This window comes from Hyperolius riggenbachi, chromosome 4 (assembly GCF_040937935.1).
Source record: "Hyperolius riggenbachi isolate aHypRig1 chromosome 4, aHypRig1.pri, whole genome shotgun sequence".
Taxonomy (NCBI): domain Eukaryota; kingdom Metazoa; phylum Chordata; class Amphibia; order Anura; family Hyperoliidae; genus Hyperolius; species Hyperolius riggenbachi.
This window is the reverse complement of record NC_090649.1, coordinates 270,870,209-270,888,635: the sequence shown is the minus strand read 5'-3', so window position 1 is coordinate 270,888,635 and position 18,427 is coordinate 270,870,209. Positions and strand designations below refer to the sequence as shown.

The window sequence follows — 18,427 nt, the reverse complement described above, 5'->3', positions numbered from 1 at the left end:
TCCGGTGCGCGGTATTCAAACCGACGCATTCCTGTAGCAAACAATGCAGCGTGTTGCCGCATGATTTATGCCTAACGCATGGATTATGCAGAAATGTAAGTCAAGAAGAATACCCAGGTAAGTACTGTAAGTCATTTTTATCGACACGGTTCATGTGTGCTTTAAAGCTAATGGGAACCGGTTTAAAAAAAAAAAAAAAGTCAGATACTCACCTAATGAGAGGGAGGCTCTGGGTCCCATAGATCATTCCCTCTCCTCTCCCGGTGCCCGCTGCTGTCCTGGCTCCCCCGTAGCGGTATTCGACCGTTTCGGGCAAATACCCCTGTCTCCCGGCCGAAGGGAGGCTTCGGAAATGCTCCCGAAGACGGGCCGCTCTACACTGCGTACGCGCGTGCGCCCTCTATGACGCACTGACTTGTGCGCCGCCTGTCTTCAGGAGGACTCGGCTCCCGAAGACTTCCGAAGTCCCCTCGGCGTGGGATGAGAACGGAGGAGCCAGCGCAGCACCTGGAGAGGAGAGGGATGGCTCATTAGGACCGAGCCTTCCATCTCCTTAGGTGAGTATCTTTTTTTTTTTTTTTTTTTTTTTTTAAACCGGGGTTACATTAGCTTTAATACAAAGGACTATATGTGTCTGGTTCTCTTGAAAACTACAAATCATTTAATAGACTATTTGCTGATAAACTGGTTTGCTAATACCTATTACTTGATGCAGGTCTATGCATATTTATGAAGCATGAAAATAGACTACGGTAAATTAAATCCTGACGAGGTGGAACTTGATTAGTCCATTTTCAAGCTACATACATTTGCATAACATTTGCATCAGTTTGGAGTTATTTGCATCTTATTGACCATCCCTATTGTTTAGGAGTAAAAATGTGCTTTGCAGCAGGTTTTGGGTAGGCTGATTTAGGTTCTTTTAGGTCAACCACAAGAAAGGGCCAGTGCACACCAAAAACCTATAGCAGATCCGTAAAACGCTAGAGGTTTTTGAAGCAGATTTTCAGCGCGATTCTAGGCAGAGATTTTCTAAACATGCCTATCGTTTTTTGGAGCATTTTTTGTAGCAGATTTCATATATTGTTACAGTAAAGCTGTTACTGAACAGCTTCTGTAACAAAAACGCCTCTGATCTAGCGTTTTTCAGAGCAGTTTGAGCTTTTCCTATTCTTTACATTGAGGCAGAAACGCATCTGCAAACCACAAAAATGCTGCTGGAGCCACATTTGCGGTTTGCTAAAAACCTCAAACCGCTGGTGTGCACCATCCCATTGAGATACTTAGCCAAGCGTTTTCACAGACGGCAGCAGTTTTGAAAACGCTTGGTGTGCACCAGCCCTAAATCAGGTTCTGTAAAGCTCACCAAGTACCCTGTAACTGAAAATCTAAAGATTATAATTTATTGGCTGAATTGTAGCTTCCTGACTATCTACATGCAGAGTCTAAAGTAAATTTATTCTTCGGAGTCCTGGAAACAATTGTCATGCCCGATACAGCTGTACTCCCTTCAAATCTCTGTTAATGTTATTACTTTCAACAGGTTTTGAAACTGATCCCCTCAACTCATTAATGCAAATTTCTACAGATATGCAACAACTAGCGACTGTCTGCATTGTTTCTGGGTACTAGGTGTTTAATAATAAACAGATTTTATGTGAATGGTCTTATTACACTGCAAAACATCATGTTGAACTGTTGCCCACTGTACAAAATGCAACATACAATATGCTTAGAAAAGAATGAAATTTAAGACCATCTCATTTGTATGGGGTATCATCTTTCTAGAAATCAGAACCAGAGACTAAATCAAATTCCTGCAGCATACTCTAATCTTACTAAGTTGAGCATGTGCCAAGGGGTGCAGTGTTACCGGGAGAGGAGGGATCACAAAATTTGAGACTGATTTGAAAAGAAACAATATCTTTTGTAGCAAGCAAGCATGATATCAAACTTCACCCTGCACAGACAGGCTATTAATTCATGAAAAGTAATGGGGTAAAATAATGACAGGTTCAGAATTTCAGGGAAGATAGGCTAAATTAACTGAAAGCCATCCTAAAGCTAACATCCGTTGCCTTATTTAATAAGACAGCGGAGGTTATGACAAAGTACAGTTACTATATTTCACATTTCTTTAAAGCATTAAGACCAAAGAAATCTCATTGCTGGTAAGTTGCTATGTGTTTCTGCACTTTGCTTTTTACCTTGCTATACAAAAAAATCCCACAGATCTGCTGAATGTAGATACAGCACTGTGACAGTGCCTCTCATTGCAATTATGGCTATATAGTACTTGTCTGTAATGGTGTAAAGCAATTAAGGGCTCAGCAACCAGTTCAGCAGAGTAACCTTTTCATACAAAATGCACTTACTGAAGTTAATGGTTTTGCTACATGAGCAATTCTTGATAGTGCGCAGCCAGTGGCTTCTCCTGCATCGTGTAACTGGGTTAATGTGCCTAATGACAGTTGCAAGGGCCACTGGGCCACTGAAGATGGGGAACTTATATAGATAGAGGCATGTTATAGAATACTCAAAGGGAACCTGAAACTAGACAAAATATTTAAAATAAACACATGACGTAGCTGCAAATGAATATTACATACTAACCTCACCGTCAGTTCCTCTCAGAAGCTCACCATTTTCTTCTTTCAGTGATCCCTTCCAGTTCTGACAATATTTTGTCAGAACTGAAATATAGCAGTTGCTGTCAGTTATATATCAGCTGCTGTCAGTTACAACTGAATGTGAGTGGTAATGTCCATGTTTCCCTATGGCTCAAGTGGGGGATATTACAGTTTAACAGTGTGCTCACCAGAAAGCTGCTATGGGGTAATGGCCATTTTTAAAATGGAGGACGGAGAATTCCATTGATCACAGTGGACAAATGGGACGCAGGAGAGGAGAAAGGGATTAAGGAGTACACTACACAGGAGGTAAGTATGACCTGCGTATGGTCATTTTGACTTTTTATTTCCAATTCAGGTTCTCATTAACCACTTGAGGACCGCAGTGTTAACCCCCCCCCCCCCCCCCCCCTAAAGACCAGGTTATTTTTTCCCTAATTGGCTACTGCAGCTTTAAGGCCAAGCTACAGGGCTGCACAACACAGCACACAAGTGATTCCCCCCCCCCCCCTTTTCCCCCCACCAACAGAGCTCTCTGTTGGTGGGGTCTGATCGTGTACATATTTATTTTAAATTGTATAATTCTTCACTATAGTGATCTTTTAACAACTGCTATATAGATAAGCACTCTAGGTTTTTGCGCAAGTAATTCTGTGGCGGACACACAGCTCTCCAGCTGTACCACAAAATGGCCACATTATTGAAAGAAGGTAGAGCAGGCAGTAGCATTGATGTCTTCTCTATCTTCAGCTTACAAGGCCCTTGCCAGACCTGCAGCTCAAGTAGCACGGAACTTTTCTGCTTATGAGCCACATCACAGTGCAAGGGCTGTTGAAGGATATTGGACTGCACCACTAGTCCTTCCACAGCCTCGCTGGGGTGGTTGTATGTTGCAATAAAAAGCCTCTAAACCCCATATTCTGGAATTCAGCTTAAAGAGGAGCTGCAGTGAAAATAATGGAATGAAAAAAGTGCTTAATTTTTACAATAATTATTAATGATTTATTCAGTGTTTGCCCATTGTAAAACCTTTCCTCTCCCCGATTTACATTCTGTCATTTATCACATGGCAACATTTTTACTGCTGGCAGGTGATGTCTGCGGAAGGAGAGGCTGCTTGTTTGGAGGTTGGAAACTGCTGTTTCGCAATGCAGTGAGGCTCAGACAGCGAGCTGTCAGGACCATGGTCATAACATCACACTGTGGGAGGGGTTTCACCACAATATCAGCCATACAGAGCCCCCTGATGCTCTATTTGAGAAAAGGAAAACATTTCTTGGGGGGAAAAGAGGGTATCAGCTACTGATTGGGATAAAGTTCAATCCTTCATTAAAGTTCTGCTTTAAAATGTCTTTGGGATCGATTCCATCTGTACCTTTGGCTTTCTGGGGCCCCATGTTACTTATCCATGTCAATAAACCATTGTTGTACAGTACCCTGGTAAGCAATGAAACCTATTAACAGGCTAAACACAAGTTTATAATAATCTTTAAGCCAAAATGTATTTTGTTTTTATAATCAAAAATGTGTTACTCAACCTGTTTTTTTTATTAACATATTTTACATTTGAGTTACAAAGAACAGAAAAAGAATGATATGGCTTTACAAACACTCACTGAAACATAATACATGTCAATATTTGTTTTCCTCTGCATTATTTTTAATCACAAGCTTTACGCCTTTCAGGCACTGTATGGACAAGTTCTGTCACTACATTCAACAAAAATGACAGTGCTATTCATGAATTAATATTTCAGCTAACTCTAGCTTGTGTGTTGACTAATTATTTGATTATATAAGATATTTTCTATTTGTATTCCCGGTACACCTCCATATATATTATTTATCACATGGATGGAGGCATATAGTATATAAAGTGAACCTCCGCAACTATCCTGGTTCCATTTTAACTTTGTTCTGTAGGATCACTGAGCAGGATTAGACTGGAAGTTTATATTTAAAATAATAGTCCAAGAATTGTTACTCACAAGTGCTTTTGTATTTCAGAAAACCAGTTTTACTGATGACCATGGCATAGACAACTGGATGGAGCACATTTTCCTCTCCCATGGTGCACTGCTGGCCAAGAGCTGTCAGGCTGCAATGGAGTTAGCCAGGCATGATGCAGATATTCAGTCTATGGCTTTCCAGTATGGAAAACACATGTCCCTAAGTTATAAGGTATGTATTTCTTGCTGCGCAATCTTCAGCAGCATCTGATGAGAGCAGTTTTTAAGAAAACATATTTTTTCAACAAAGTATAGGCTTGTCTCAAAGGTGTGTTTTGTTTACAAAACTATGCAGAGACTTGGGAAAATTGTTGGTTAGCCCTGAAAAAAAATTGTTAGCAAGTGATTTATTTTTCTGCTGCAGTCCCCCTGGTGAATAATATTAGGTTAAGTGTAACTAAAAGTACCATTGAAGTTTAAAGTGTACCTGAGATGGGCTGTTTAAAAGATTTTATACTTACCCCTATTTAAAAGATGTTATAAATACCCAGGGCTTCCTCCAGCCCCGTGACCACCAATGCATCCCTCGCCATCCTCCCAAGTGCCTCCGTTCACCTGGTATTGATTGCAGTAACTGGCTCAGCCGTACCAGTCAGGCTCTTTGTAGAAGAACCGATTGGTGCAACTGAACCAGATTACCGGGATCGATACCAGGTGAACGGAGGCACTAGGGAGAACAGCAAGGGACACATCTGTGCTCATGGGGCTGAAGGAAGCTCTGGGTAGTATAAAATCTTTTATATAGGCTATCTATCTATCTCTTTTATATAGGCACTGTGGAGGACAGACTTATAAAACATGCATCAGACACAGCACTCCTTGCTCAGACTTCTAGCAGGTGTAGACAATATTGTTCTGGATTACACTAATATCCATAATTAGGGTCACTGACAGCTTGGCAATGCATTGTTGGGATGTACTTCATGTATGCAGGTCACAAATTCCTTAAAAATCATAAGCAAAAAGTGTGACCATTAAGGCAGAGAAGGAATTGTGAGATCGTCCTGACCTCTGGGCTCCAGCAAACTTACTTGCAGATGTATCATCACTTTACAAGGTTAATGCAGTAGCATTTAGGATGAGAAAGAGAGCAGCTAGGAATCTGGAAATATAAAAGTACGGAAAGAAAAGTGTTAATTAGTGATAGAGTGAGATAAGACAGCAGGGGGGGCTCCGGCTACCTGTACGGGGGGGGGCTCCGGCTACCTGTACAGGGGGGGCGGTGCTCCGGCTACCTGTACAGGGGGGGGGCTTTGGCTACCTATACTGGGGGGGGGGGGGATCTGGCTACCTGTACAAGGGGGTAATCGGGCTACCTATACTAGGAGAGAATCTGGGTGCACATCTGCTGCTTTTACTGGAGCAGGCACAATTCAGAGGGGGTGCACTTCAAAATCTCTGGTGCTGGAGAACCTTGTCCAAACACTCAGCAGTGATGACAGAACATTAGTGGTAGAAATGTAGTTGGTGTACAAGTAAAACACAGGATGGAACACCAAGCTGTTCTCCAAGGCTGAAGCCGACGTCTCTCATCATTTGACACGTCTATATGTGTCAGCGAGTCACATGATGAGAGGCACTGGCTGCAGCATGAACTCCAGACATTAGGTGGTGCTGAGGAGAAGAAGAAGCTGAAGATACCAGGAGCCTGGAGAGGTGAGGGGGGCCTCAGTCTACCTATACCAGGGAGGAATCTGGCTACCTATACAATTGGGGATCTGGCTACCTATACAATTGGGGATCTGGCTACCTATATAAGGGGGAGCGGGACTCTGGCTACCTATACCAGAGGTGAATCTGTCTACCTATACAAGGGAGTAATCTTGTTACCCAATCAAGGAGGGACTCTGGGTACCTATACAATGGGGGATGTGGCTGCCTATACAAGGGAGGACACTGGCTACCTATACTCAGGGGGGACTCTAGCTAATTATACTTGGGGGAAGGGACTCTGGTTACCTATACTTAGGGGGGAGTCCAGCTACCTATACTGGGGCTGGGGGCTGGCTACCTATACTGGTGGGGACATAGGGCTTCCTTTACTGGGAAAATATAAGGCTACTTGCACCATAAGGGCACCTATAGTGGGGGAGGGGACCTACCCTCTTTCCCTGAAAATAAGACCTACCCTGAAAATAAGCCCTTGCTGGAATTTTGAGCATGCTTCCTAATAGAAATATAAGACATGCTCTGAAAATAAGCCCTAGCACATCTTTTAGAGCAAAAATTAATATAAGACACTGTCTTATTTTCGGGGAAAGACGGTACTTTAATACTGGATGCACATGTTCCCTTTACTGGGGTGGGCATAATTCAGGGGGAAGGGGGGGGGGTCACACTTTGGCATCTCTGCCTCTATTGCTGGTGAACCTTGTCCCAGCACTGATCAGTGATGACACAACAGTAGTGGTAGTAGTGTAGCAGGAAACCACAGGATGGGGCACCAAGCTGTTCTCCAAGGCTGCAGCTGGCGTCTCTCATTATGTGACACGTCTGCACGTGTCAGCGAGTCACATAATGAGAGGTACTGGCTGCAGCATGAACTCCAGGCACTAGGTGGTGCTGAGAAAAAGAAGCTGAAGATACCAGGAGCCTGAAGAGGTGGGGGGCTCTGTCTACCTATAATGGGGGAATCTGTCTACCTATACAAGTGGGGAATCTGGCTACCTATATAAGGCGAACTCAGTCTACCTGTACAATGGGGGACTCTGTCTACCTATACAAGGAGAGGATCTGGGTACCTATACCAGCCGATAATCTGGCTACCTATACAATGGGGGGGATCTGTCTACCACCTATACCGTGGGGGGGGGGGGGGCGCAATCTGTCCAAATCCATAAAAGCTTTATTGACAGGACTAAATACATTAAGCATTGCCAAAGCAAAACATTAACATTGGGGGATTGTGGAAATAATAGAAAGGTATAGGGGTTAGGGTATATGGTGTATAATGGTGTGAAGGATATAAGGGACAGTATGGGAGGCTGAGATATACAGATCATGGGGGGGGTTATAGTTTTAGCATAAGGGGTATACAGTCCATGGGGTATCCTGTACCTCTCAGTTGGTGACATGTATCGGGCAGCTATTTGCATGGTTGTTTTCTCTTCCCCCAGTAGGAGGTTAAATCCGGGATGTGGGCAAAAAGTCTCTGGAACTGGGCAGTCCTCACAGGTACGTATTTACTGCAGTGTAGCAGGAAGTGGGCCTCACCCTCAGGGCCCCCTGGTCACACTGCCTGCACAGGGGACACAGGACTACCTATACCTACTTTAATACTGGATGCACATGTGTTACCTTTAGGGCCCGTTCACACTTATAATCGCAGTGATTTTCCTGCGATTAGCGCGGACAAATCACTGGACACTGCGGCGGTTTTGGAGCGATCGCGATTAGTGTGCTTTGCACGCTAATCACGATTGCTAATCGCGGAGCGCTCGTCGCCGGCAAACCGCTGCATGCAGCGCGGTTGCGGTTATCGCTGACCGCGGCAGTGAGAACACTTCCACTCGCTACATTGTGTAGCGGTTTTTGCAGACCCGCTAGCGGTTTGCCGTGAGCGGGAATCGTGCAATCCCCACTCAGGTGAGAATGGGCCCTTACTGGGGTGGGCACAATTCGGAGTGGGGGGGGGGCACACTTTGGAGTCTCTGCCTCTAGTGCTGGAGAACCTTGTCCCAGCATTGAGCAGTGATGACAGAACAGTAATGGTAGTAGTGTAGCAGGAAACACAGTATGGAGCATTAAGCTGTTCTCCGAAGCTGCAGCTGGCGTCTCTCATTATGTGACACGTCTATATGTGTCAGCCAGTCACATGATGAGAAGCACTGGCTGCAGCATGAACTCCAGGCATTAGGTGGTGCTGTTAGAAGAAGCTGAAGATACCAGGAGCCTGGAGGGGTGAGGCGGGCTTTGTCTACCTATACCGGGGGGGGGGGGGTTAATCTGGCTACCCATATCAGGGGGGGAATCTGTCTACCTTAACAAGGGGGAAATCTTGCTGCCTATACAAGGGGAGAGCTGGCTAACTATACAAGAGAGGACTCTGGGTACCTATACAAGGGAGCACTCTGGGTACCTATACAAGGGAGGACTCTGGGTACCTATACAAGGGAGGACTCTGGATACCTATACAAGGGAGGACTCTAGCTACCTATACAATGGGGGAATCTGGCTGCCTATACAAGGGAGGACTCTGGCTACCTATACTTAGGGGGAACTCTAATTATACTTAGGGATGTCTGGTTACCTATACTTAGGGGGGTGTTTGGCTACCTATACTGGGGGACTGGCTGCCTATACTTGGGGGGGGGGGGGGGGGGGGGGAAACGGGACATAGGCTACTTCTACTATTTAATAAATGGGGCTCCCTAAACTGGGGGACATAAGGCTGCCTATACTGGGAGAGTGGACCTAATTTAATACTGGATGTGCATGTGCTACCTTTACTGGGACGTGCACAATTCAGGGTCGCCCACTTTGGAATCTTTGCCTGTGATCAATGTTGGGACAAGGTTCTATAGCATTAGTGATGACAGAACAGTAGTGGTAGTAGTGTAGCAGGAAACACAGGATGGTGGCACCTAGCTGGTCTCCAAGGCTGCAGCTGGCGTCTCTCATTATGTGACACGTCTGTATGTGTCAGCGAGTCACATAATGAGAGGTACTGGCTGCAGCATGAACTCTGGTTGCTAGGTTGCTTTGAGGAGAAAAAGCTGAAGATGACAGGAGCCTGGGGAATCTGGCTACCTATACAAGGGGGGACTCTGGGTACCTATACAAGGGAAGACTCTTGGCACCAATACTGGGGAGGGAGTCTGGCTACTTATAGAAGGGGGGAATCTCTCTACCTATACAAGGGGGAATCTCTACCTATACCAGGGGGGAGTCTGTCTGCCTATACAATATGTGGGCTCTGACTACCAATACAAGGGGGGAATCTGGCTACCAGTATCAGAGGGGACTCAGTCTACCTGTACAGTGGGGACTCTGTCTACACCTACAAGGAGGGAATCTGGGTACCTATACTAAGGGGAGGGGGGGGGGGGGAACTGGGTACCAATACTAGGTGGAAATCTGTCTACTTATACAAAGGAAGAATCTGGCTACCTATACAAGGGGGAGTCTGGTTACCTATACCGGGTGGAATCTGTCTACCTATCCCAGGGGGAATCTGTCCAAATCCAATAAAAGCTTTATTGATTATAAATGCTTATTTTAGTTATTGGGATTACACGTAGTTTGATTCCTTCTAAGTAGTGTTGTCCTCTCAGTTGGTGGCAGGTGGTGACATGTATCGGGCAGCTATTTGCACGGTTGTTCTCTCTTCCCCAAGTAGCTTAATCATACTTGTGGTACCTATAAATAGGGAGGACTCTAGCTTCCTACACTTGGGGGAGGGGGGCATGGGGCCTCCTATACTGGGCGATATAAGGATGCCTACACTGGGGGGACCTATTTAATACTGGAGGCACATCTTGCCTACACTGGGGGGACCTATTTAATACTGGAGGCACATCTGCTACTGTCACTGGAGTGGGCAAAGTTCAGAGCGGGGGTACACTTTGTCTCTGCCTCTGGTGCTGGAGAACCTTGTCCCAGCAATGATCAGTGATGACAGAGCAGTAATGGTAGTAGTGTAGCAGGAAACACAGGATGCCAGCAATCAAAGAAAAAAACTGCGCTCCAATGGATTCAACACACCAGCTAAAGTCAGGGGATCGCAGCGAAAAACAAGAGTCACTCCACTCTGATTAAACACTATTCAGGGGCTGGTGAATGAGTCAAGTGGTGATGAAACGTGTAGGAAAGAGTCGGGAGGTACGCTGACACTGTTCCAGTGAGGAAACAAACCCATGTGGATGTACTGCTCTGTGTATGCGGCCAGGGCTAACGATCTGTACAGAGAGATTTGCCAGTGTGCGTGTTTCTGGACTTTTAACCGGAGTGGGCTATTACTGTACATGCAGTAATACAAGCATCCTGTCAGTGAGTGAATCTACGAAGGGGAGAGAGCTGTGATTGATCCCTTTGTGCTGGTAGCACCTCCTCCAGGGTGCATAGTGTAAAATTATTAAAGCAATACTTGGCACAATGTGCACTCTCTGAACGTTTATTTCAGGGTTATCTCCATTAGCTTATTGGGTGGCGAGAAAAAAAAGCGCATCAGATTGTGGATATAGGAAACACAGGATGGAGCACCAAGCTGTTCTACAAGGCTGCAGCTGGTGTCTCTCATTATGTGACACGTCTGTATGTGTTAGCGAGTCACATGATGAGGGGTACTAGCTACAGCATGAACTCCAGTTGTTAGGTGGCGTTGAGGAGAAGAAGCTGAAGATGCCAGTAGCTGTGTGTGTGTGTGTGGGGGGGGGGGGGCTGTCTCCCTATAGAAGGGGGAAAATCTGGCTACGTTTACAAGGGGGAGTCTGTCTACCTACTCAAGGGGGAAAATTTGTCTACCTATACAAGAGCGGACTCTGACTACCTATACAAAGGGGGGAATTTGTCTACCAGTACCTGGCTACCTATACAAGAGGGGAATCTGGCCTATACTGGGGGTTGGGAGCTGACTACCTATAATGGGGGGGACATGAGGCTTACTATACTGGGGGAACATAAGGCTACTTATATTATGTATTACATGGGGCTACCTGTACTGTCGATAGGACGTACTTTAATACTGAATGCACATGTGCTACCCTTACTGGGCGGGCACAATACGGGGGGGGGGAGACACTTTGGCATCTCTGCTTCTAGTGTTGGAGAACCCGATGATAGAACACTAGTGGTATTAGTGTAGCAAGACAGACAGGATGGAAATTTGTGGAGGATCCCAGGCACCTTTAGTTGCACTTGGGGAAGAGAGATGGGGTGGGGGTTCCGTATGTTTTAAGTGCATTGGCATTGCATTACTGTGAGTCAGGAACACCTCTGTTGGTGCTAAATTTTCACCCTGGTGTCATGTTATACATCTCAATTGAAATTACAATATTTGCTTCTTTTTTATTTAACCCCTTCAGTAAAAGCAGTCTCTGGCCCCTTAAGGACCAGAGACCGCTGGCACCAAAAACTACTTCAAAACGACGAATTGCCGCTACCGCCGCTCACATCGCACACCTGTCGGCTTAGCCCACCTACTCTGCCGTCTCAATGACTGCAGAGCCCCGTGAGCCGGTCAGGAGCCGATTGTATTAGCTCCTGTTCCTGTGATCAATGTAAGCCAATGGGATTTGCTCACATTGAGGACAGGGTTAGGAACCCATGAAATCGGCTCCTGACCGACTCATGGAGCTCTGCGCTAGTGAACTGCGGTGGGCAAAGAGCGACATGATCTGCAAGTTCGCGAGGTGGTGGTGAGGTGAAATCTACACCCTGGCAGGAATAACAGCCTCCAAACAGGGCGAAGATTTCAATCACCGCTGTCCGGAAGCGGTTAAAGTCCAGCATGTGTTGCATAGCATCCTGCATGTAAGTGGTCTTTCCTGCAACATGTCAGCAACTTTTCAGTTGACACTTCAAGTCTGTACATTGCAGGCTTCTGATTGGTTAAACAATGTACACTCCCTTTCCATCAAGATGGGTCTTGCAACTGCAAAAAAAGCACAACTCATTCCAGAAGCATCCAGGAGCTGAGCTACTGCTTTTTGTGTGTTGATTTTAAATGTAGTGCTGTGTGAACTTTGTTTTACCCCCCTACTTCTGACATGCATTACCCTGGCCACTACTCAGAACTATGTGAAATTCCTCCCCAACACTCCTCTCCCTCTAATTGTTTGTTAGCTGTACCTACCACAATGCTTATCTGCTTTGAGATACTGTATGTACTCTACTACTATGGAACCCTATGTTTTCTGCCACTATTGAGAATGTGTAATCTGTAGAGAGGCAGCTCTCCATTTTCACCAATCAGCTGTGTATTGCAAAAAGACAGCTGCATGAATGTAAGGTGTAACATTTGCTTGTGTGTCACAGCTTCCTTTCCTATGGTGAAAGTTAACTATATCTTCTCTTGCATAGCCTTAGTTCTGCAGGTGAAATCTGTATCCATGTATTGCAGGTAGAAGAGTAGCTATGACTAAAGTTGGATCTCGGAGTTGAAATCAGGTTTAAAGAATACCAGGCAAAGTTCACAATGGTCAGTTGTATAATGTGCTCTTATAAAATGAGCGTAAACTGCAATGGAGACTCGACATAGACTTGGACAAAGTTAGAATAAAGCAATCAGTTACAACACAGTACTGTGACATGCAAAATTATTAAGCTACGCAACTGATCGCTGTGAACAGGGCCCCAAGGTAGTAAAATAAAAAAAAATGTAGTGTAAACCTCTGTTTTAGTTATGCAAGAATCCGCCGGGGTGGTTTTTGCCCAAAGTGTTTGAGAAACTGTGGCCACCCCCACCTGTATTGCCTCAGCACACCCTCAGCTCAAAAGCCACGGACTAATAGTTTACTGCCAAGATGGAGGGGGAGGGGGGCAACTCGGGTGGGAGTGGCCACAGAGCTTTGGAAACACTTTGTGCAACCAAGGAGGGCACGATGTTTCAATTTATGGGCGAGCTGGTGAATTGCTAACCCTGGCACCTGCCAAATCTTGCAGAGGTTTACATTAAAGATATCCATTCACTGAGCCGTTTTGGTGCTTGATCGAATAGGATGAAAAATGTCCATCAGTTGCACTAGAATCAGGTGCATCTTATAGTTTGATCAAGTGAAATGTTTGTGAACAAGCTCATCATTAGCTTGGTGGAGGGGAGAAGGTCAGTATTATGACTCATTTAATTAATTGTAACAATATTCTATCAAATGCATTTTAAAAACTGTACCTGCAATCAAGCTTTCATTTATACAGATGTATACAGCTGTAACTTGTATACAGGGCTGGTTCTCTCATGAAGCAAGGTGAAACACTTGCATCAGGCATGGAGATTACAGAGGTGGCATGTTTTTTACTGTGTTTACACTTACAGCATGCAGTCAGAGTAGGAGAAGAAGCGAGAGGATAGCGAGCAAGGGGAAGAGGTCATCATTGGGTAAAAGCAACTTGTTGTGCTGTGTGAGGAGTCTGACAGTAAGGAAGGAAGGGGGGAGGCAGGAGAGCAGCAGTGTTTCATTTGACTTGCAAAGCAGAAGGGAGGAGGGGGCACTGCTGTCCTGACTCAGAAGGAATGGAGGGTGGCTGACTGGCTGAGGGTGAGCAGTTTGTTTGTCACAGACTTGCAACCAGTCATCCAGTGTGTTATTGTGTTGAGCTGCAGAGTGTCATGTCTCAAGTTGTTGCATATTCTTCCTTGCTAACTGAAGGAGAGTAAATTGTCGGGTGCTGCACGGTGATTCCTAATCAGGGTGTGCATCCTCACAAGTTTGCCTCGGGCAGCAAAAAGTCTAGAACAGGCCCTGCTTGTATAACATCACATGGGTAGTATTGTCTCACACTCACTAATGAATCAAACCCATAGTCTTTAAGAGGAGTGCGACAGCTGAAAAGAGGGATGAGGCCCTCTATGCAGTATTCAACAAGAAGGAAAGCTGGCACACCCAAAATCAATCGTTATTGGTTCCATGTAAAAATATGGCCAACGTTTCGGAGCCGCGTAGGACCCCTTCATCAAGGCAATAATTGCTCTGAGGCAAAGATCTGTCTGCTGCTGTGCAAAAGATTCTGCATAGGGAAGTTGGGAGTCTGGCTCCTCTAACACTCGCTGACAGCGATGTGCATTCAATGAGATCAGCAGCAGCAATGCTCATCCCATTGAATGCACATCACTGTCGGTGAGTGTTAGAGGAGACAGACTCCCAACTTCCTAAGCAGAATCGTTTGCACAGCAGCAGACAGATCTGTGCCTCAGAGCAATTATTGCCTTGGTAAAGGGGTCCTACGTGGCTGCGAAACATACATATTTTTACATGGAACCAATAAAGATTGATTTTGGATGTACCAGCTTTCTTCCTTGTTGAACACTGCTTGTATAACATGACTGATACATTCAATACTGAAGATGACATGTTCTATTTCGGGGCAGCTAATCTGCTCCTTCTTTTATTCCCCCATACTGAAGAGTTATTGACCACTGGCCTATCTTGCACTTCACACTGTATCTGTTAGTATCCATGTAATGTGGTTTTGGCGATGGTGACACGTTCTCTTTAATGCCATTTTGCTCTGCTTCTTGGTACTCTGTCAATACTCCCCCATTTCTATCCCTGTATACACTGTGTAAGGTAATGAGAGAGAACAGATTTTTGCATACATAATTTAGCACTATTTTCAAGTACATAGCACTCTAGTGATGTATTCCCTGAAGTTTTTTGGATTTGCCCAGGAGCATCCTGGATTCCAGTGGGTGACAGCTATGAGTTTTTCCTGTTACATTGCAAACTACTGCATCCTCATGGGGATACACACAATGTTGACAAATGACAAATCTAAAATGAGGCCTGATGTCAGTCTAAAGCAAATTGACAGACGTGCAGCAGCGTTCACATTTCCTCCTCCTTCCTAGTAGCACGCTGTCTCTTCTCTGGGTTATTAAATGTCTCTCGCTGTGTTCTCTATTCCAGCGAGGCCAGGCCTCTTTTGTTATGCAAAAATATGGATGCTGTTTGGAAACGCATTTATTTCCCCTGGTTCTTGAACATGCTTCTTCAATAAAATTCACATTGCTTTCTATTTGACAAAAGTTCCTTTCAATTAAAGGGAACCTATGGGAACAGAATTATGGCAACTGCCATTGTTATATTTTTGTTAAAGGTACAGGTACTGACATTGTTATTCTGACCCTGCCTTTCAGTACCTTGTGTGTCCATAAACTATGAAAAGCATGCTACCCAATGAAACACTGTGAAACGTATAGTGTATGCTTATTCCAGGTCTTTGACTCGTATGATAAAGATCAGGAGAACAACCCCAGATCTGTTATAATTTTCTGTGATGTCAAAGACAAATGTTAGAAAACGGAAGTATTTGAATCTGTCTTAGTAAACTCTTAATGCTATACTCTGCACTCATACTGGGAAGGAAGGGACTATGCTGTGAGTATCTAAAGGCCTTTTTATATGCACAGGGCTGGGAGCTTTATAACTGGCAGTGTGGAGAAGAAGTGCAATGATAAATCGTTATTTTGCTCTCTGCTTTTATCAGCAGGCTTAATAGAGTGGCTGGATAGTGTGCTAGGTCTCTGCCCCTGACGTAGGAGACCTGGGTTCACATCTCGGATCTTCCTATTCAGTAAGGAGTCCTTGGGCTAGACTCCCTACCACTGCCAATGCCTACTGAGCAGGCCCTAGTGGCTGCAGTTCAAGCTCTTTGACTCCGCCAGGAGAAAAGCACAATATAAATGTTATTTGTCTGGTCAAGACATACATTTATCGACTGACACACGATATGGCAAAATGATCAATGACTCATCTATCAGAACCTGATCAGGGAGGGATGGATTCCTATCACACACAGCACATTAAAATTCAGTAGATTTCAGTAGGAAATCTGTGGAATATGGATGGAACCTCAGCAATGCTTTGTTTGATTGAGTCATGTAAATAATTCTGCTGAGAACATCTTTTTGGGATCACACTTCGTGCCTGGTACACACCGTGCAATTTCCCATCAGATTTCACATCAGATCGATAATGTCTGACAGGTCTGATCTGATTCCTGATCATTTTTCTGATTTTGTACAGAAGTAATCAAAAAATAGATCAGAAAAACCTATCTGCTTTATTATTCTATTACTTTCTTCCCTGCCTCCTGAAACTAACACCCAACCCCCCCCCCCCCCCCCCCCCCCCCCCAGCTAATCCCTACATATTCGCCTTACACTAATCCTCCCTGGGTCGAATACTGGTATGTATACCCCTAAGATAGTGACCTTTATCTACATAGCTAACACTCTCCCTCTTGTTTAAAAGGAAAAAAATATGGCAGCCTCCATATCCCTCTCACTTGAGGTTCCTTTTAAGCAGCTTCCCCAAATAATCTGGCTGTGATATTGGCCTCGATTCATAAACAGCAGCGCGATAAAAAAAATCTTGTCGGGAAAATACCGCACTCGGTATTTTCCCGGTCTGTGTGCTAATTCATAAAGATTTCCCTAGCTGCTGTTGGAGGTCGGTAAATTACCGCAGCCCTTGAGCGGTAGAGTAGAGCAGTGTGGCAATTCTCTCTTTTGCCCTGCAGAAATGACTCGCACAGACGGCTCTCTGCAAAAATGACTCACTCAGATGACTCAGACAGATGACTTGCACAGACTTTCCCTGCCTGCTCAAATGACTCACACAGACGGTTCTCTCCACAGATGACTCAAACAGACTTCGGCTCTCTGCACTTTGCATTCATCAGAGCTGTCTGTTAACGCCTCACTAGAGGTGTCGGTAACTACCTCCAGGCTTACCGCTTGTTGAAGGCTTTATGAATTGGCATTTGCTGACAATTTACTGACGTGTTGGCGGTAACTACAGCCAAGTCGGTAATTTATCTCCCTGGTTGGTAATGTCAGCTTTTCATGCGGTAACAGCCTTTATGAATTGACACTTTGCTAAGTGGTCGGTAAAGTCTGCTGTTTTCAGCATTACCGCATGAGGTAATGCTTTATGAATCAAGGCCATTGACTCTTTGAGCAACATTTGTGCTTTGTGCACTAATCATGCGACTGAGTTTTATAAAGGGAATTTCACAGGAACAGATGCATCAAATATATAAATCGTGCATGTAATGCGTTAGTCACCTGTTCGCGTTGGAAATATGGAAGGGTGAACTACTGATTTAGAATCTGTCCTGCACCTTCTTATGTTTTTCTACTCAAGATGAATGATGCTATTACTTTTATTTGTAGGGCTATGGCATGTTGATTACTGGTGTGTACACCCAGATCTTGATGTTCCCTGTAGTTATAGTTTATATGCACTAATGTAAGCTTCAGTACAAGATTGTTGAATCAACTCCTATAGATTGGAACTGGAGAGAGAGAGGTTGAGTGGCAAGCCTTCCCTACTGCCCCCTCCTTTGGTTCTTTGGAAGGGCAGGTAAGTAATAGCTGGCACTATGGCCCCCTCCCAGAAGACACTGCAAGAGTTTATACTGCTATTATTACACCGTTACTGGCTATATAAGGGTGGAAGATGCTGAAGGAAGTCACCTCTGAACTTTTGTTGGGGATTTAGTAGGGTTGTGGGTGTTTGTTTTAGCATTCTAGTCTTCCCATCCTCCCAATTTTGTATCATTGCCCTGTAGGATTTCCACAGAGTGAGAGACTAAAGTGGTTGAGTAAGAGAGAGGGAGAAACTAAAGTGGCAGAGAGAGAGCATAATGCTTCAGAAAGGCAGATTGAAGAAGGAAGAGAGAAAAATGGCTCAGAGAGGAACAAAATGCCTGTTTTGCTCCTTTGCCTAGTTACTGGGCCTCTCTCGACTGTACTCTACTCCATACACTGTATCCATAATCCTGCTCATATCTCTCCTATTCCCTTCATACTGCTCCTTTTCCCTCCAAAATAATGTAGACTGCAACCTGCTCGTGCCACATCCATTACCCACACCCTGTTCAGTAAATTTCGCAACCCATGGGCACCAAATTACGGTCATATTTTGCAGCGTGCATCTTTTCCTCACCTCATTGCTGGTCCAAGTCATACAGCACGGGTGCTGATATTTAGCAACAAGGGAACAGGCAGCTGCATGAGCTGTAAGCCACCATTTCTGAATAAAATTGCTGACGTGCTTTATAAGCTTGTCACTGGTTCTGCTTACATTGCCTTTGACAGGTCTTTGAAGTGCTGCTGCACCACTATTC

The 18,427-nt window shown here is 44.8% G+C and overlaps 1 protein-coding gene across 2 annotated transcripts in view; it reads left to right on the top strand.

The window, feature by feature from the left end:
- PDSS2 (decaprenyl diphosphate synthase subunit 2) overlaps positions 1–18,427 on the top strand; it is a 282,652-nt gene that overhangs the window by 250,117 nt on the left and 14,108 nt on the right. For both annotated transcript variants that reach the window (XM_068279435.1, XM_068279436.1), the window contains exon 6: positions 4,638–4,811. In XM_068279435.1, the coding sequence (XP_068135536.1) occupies positions 4,638–4,811 (174 nt within the window). The remainder of the gene's footprint in view (positions 1–4,637; positions 4,812–18,427) is intronic.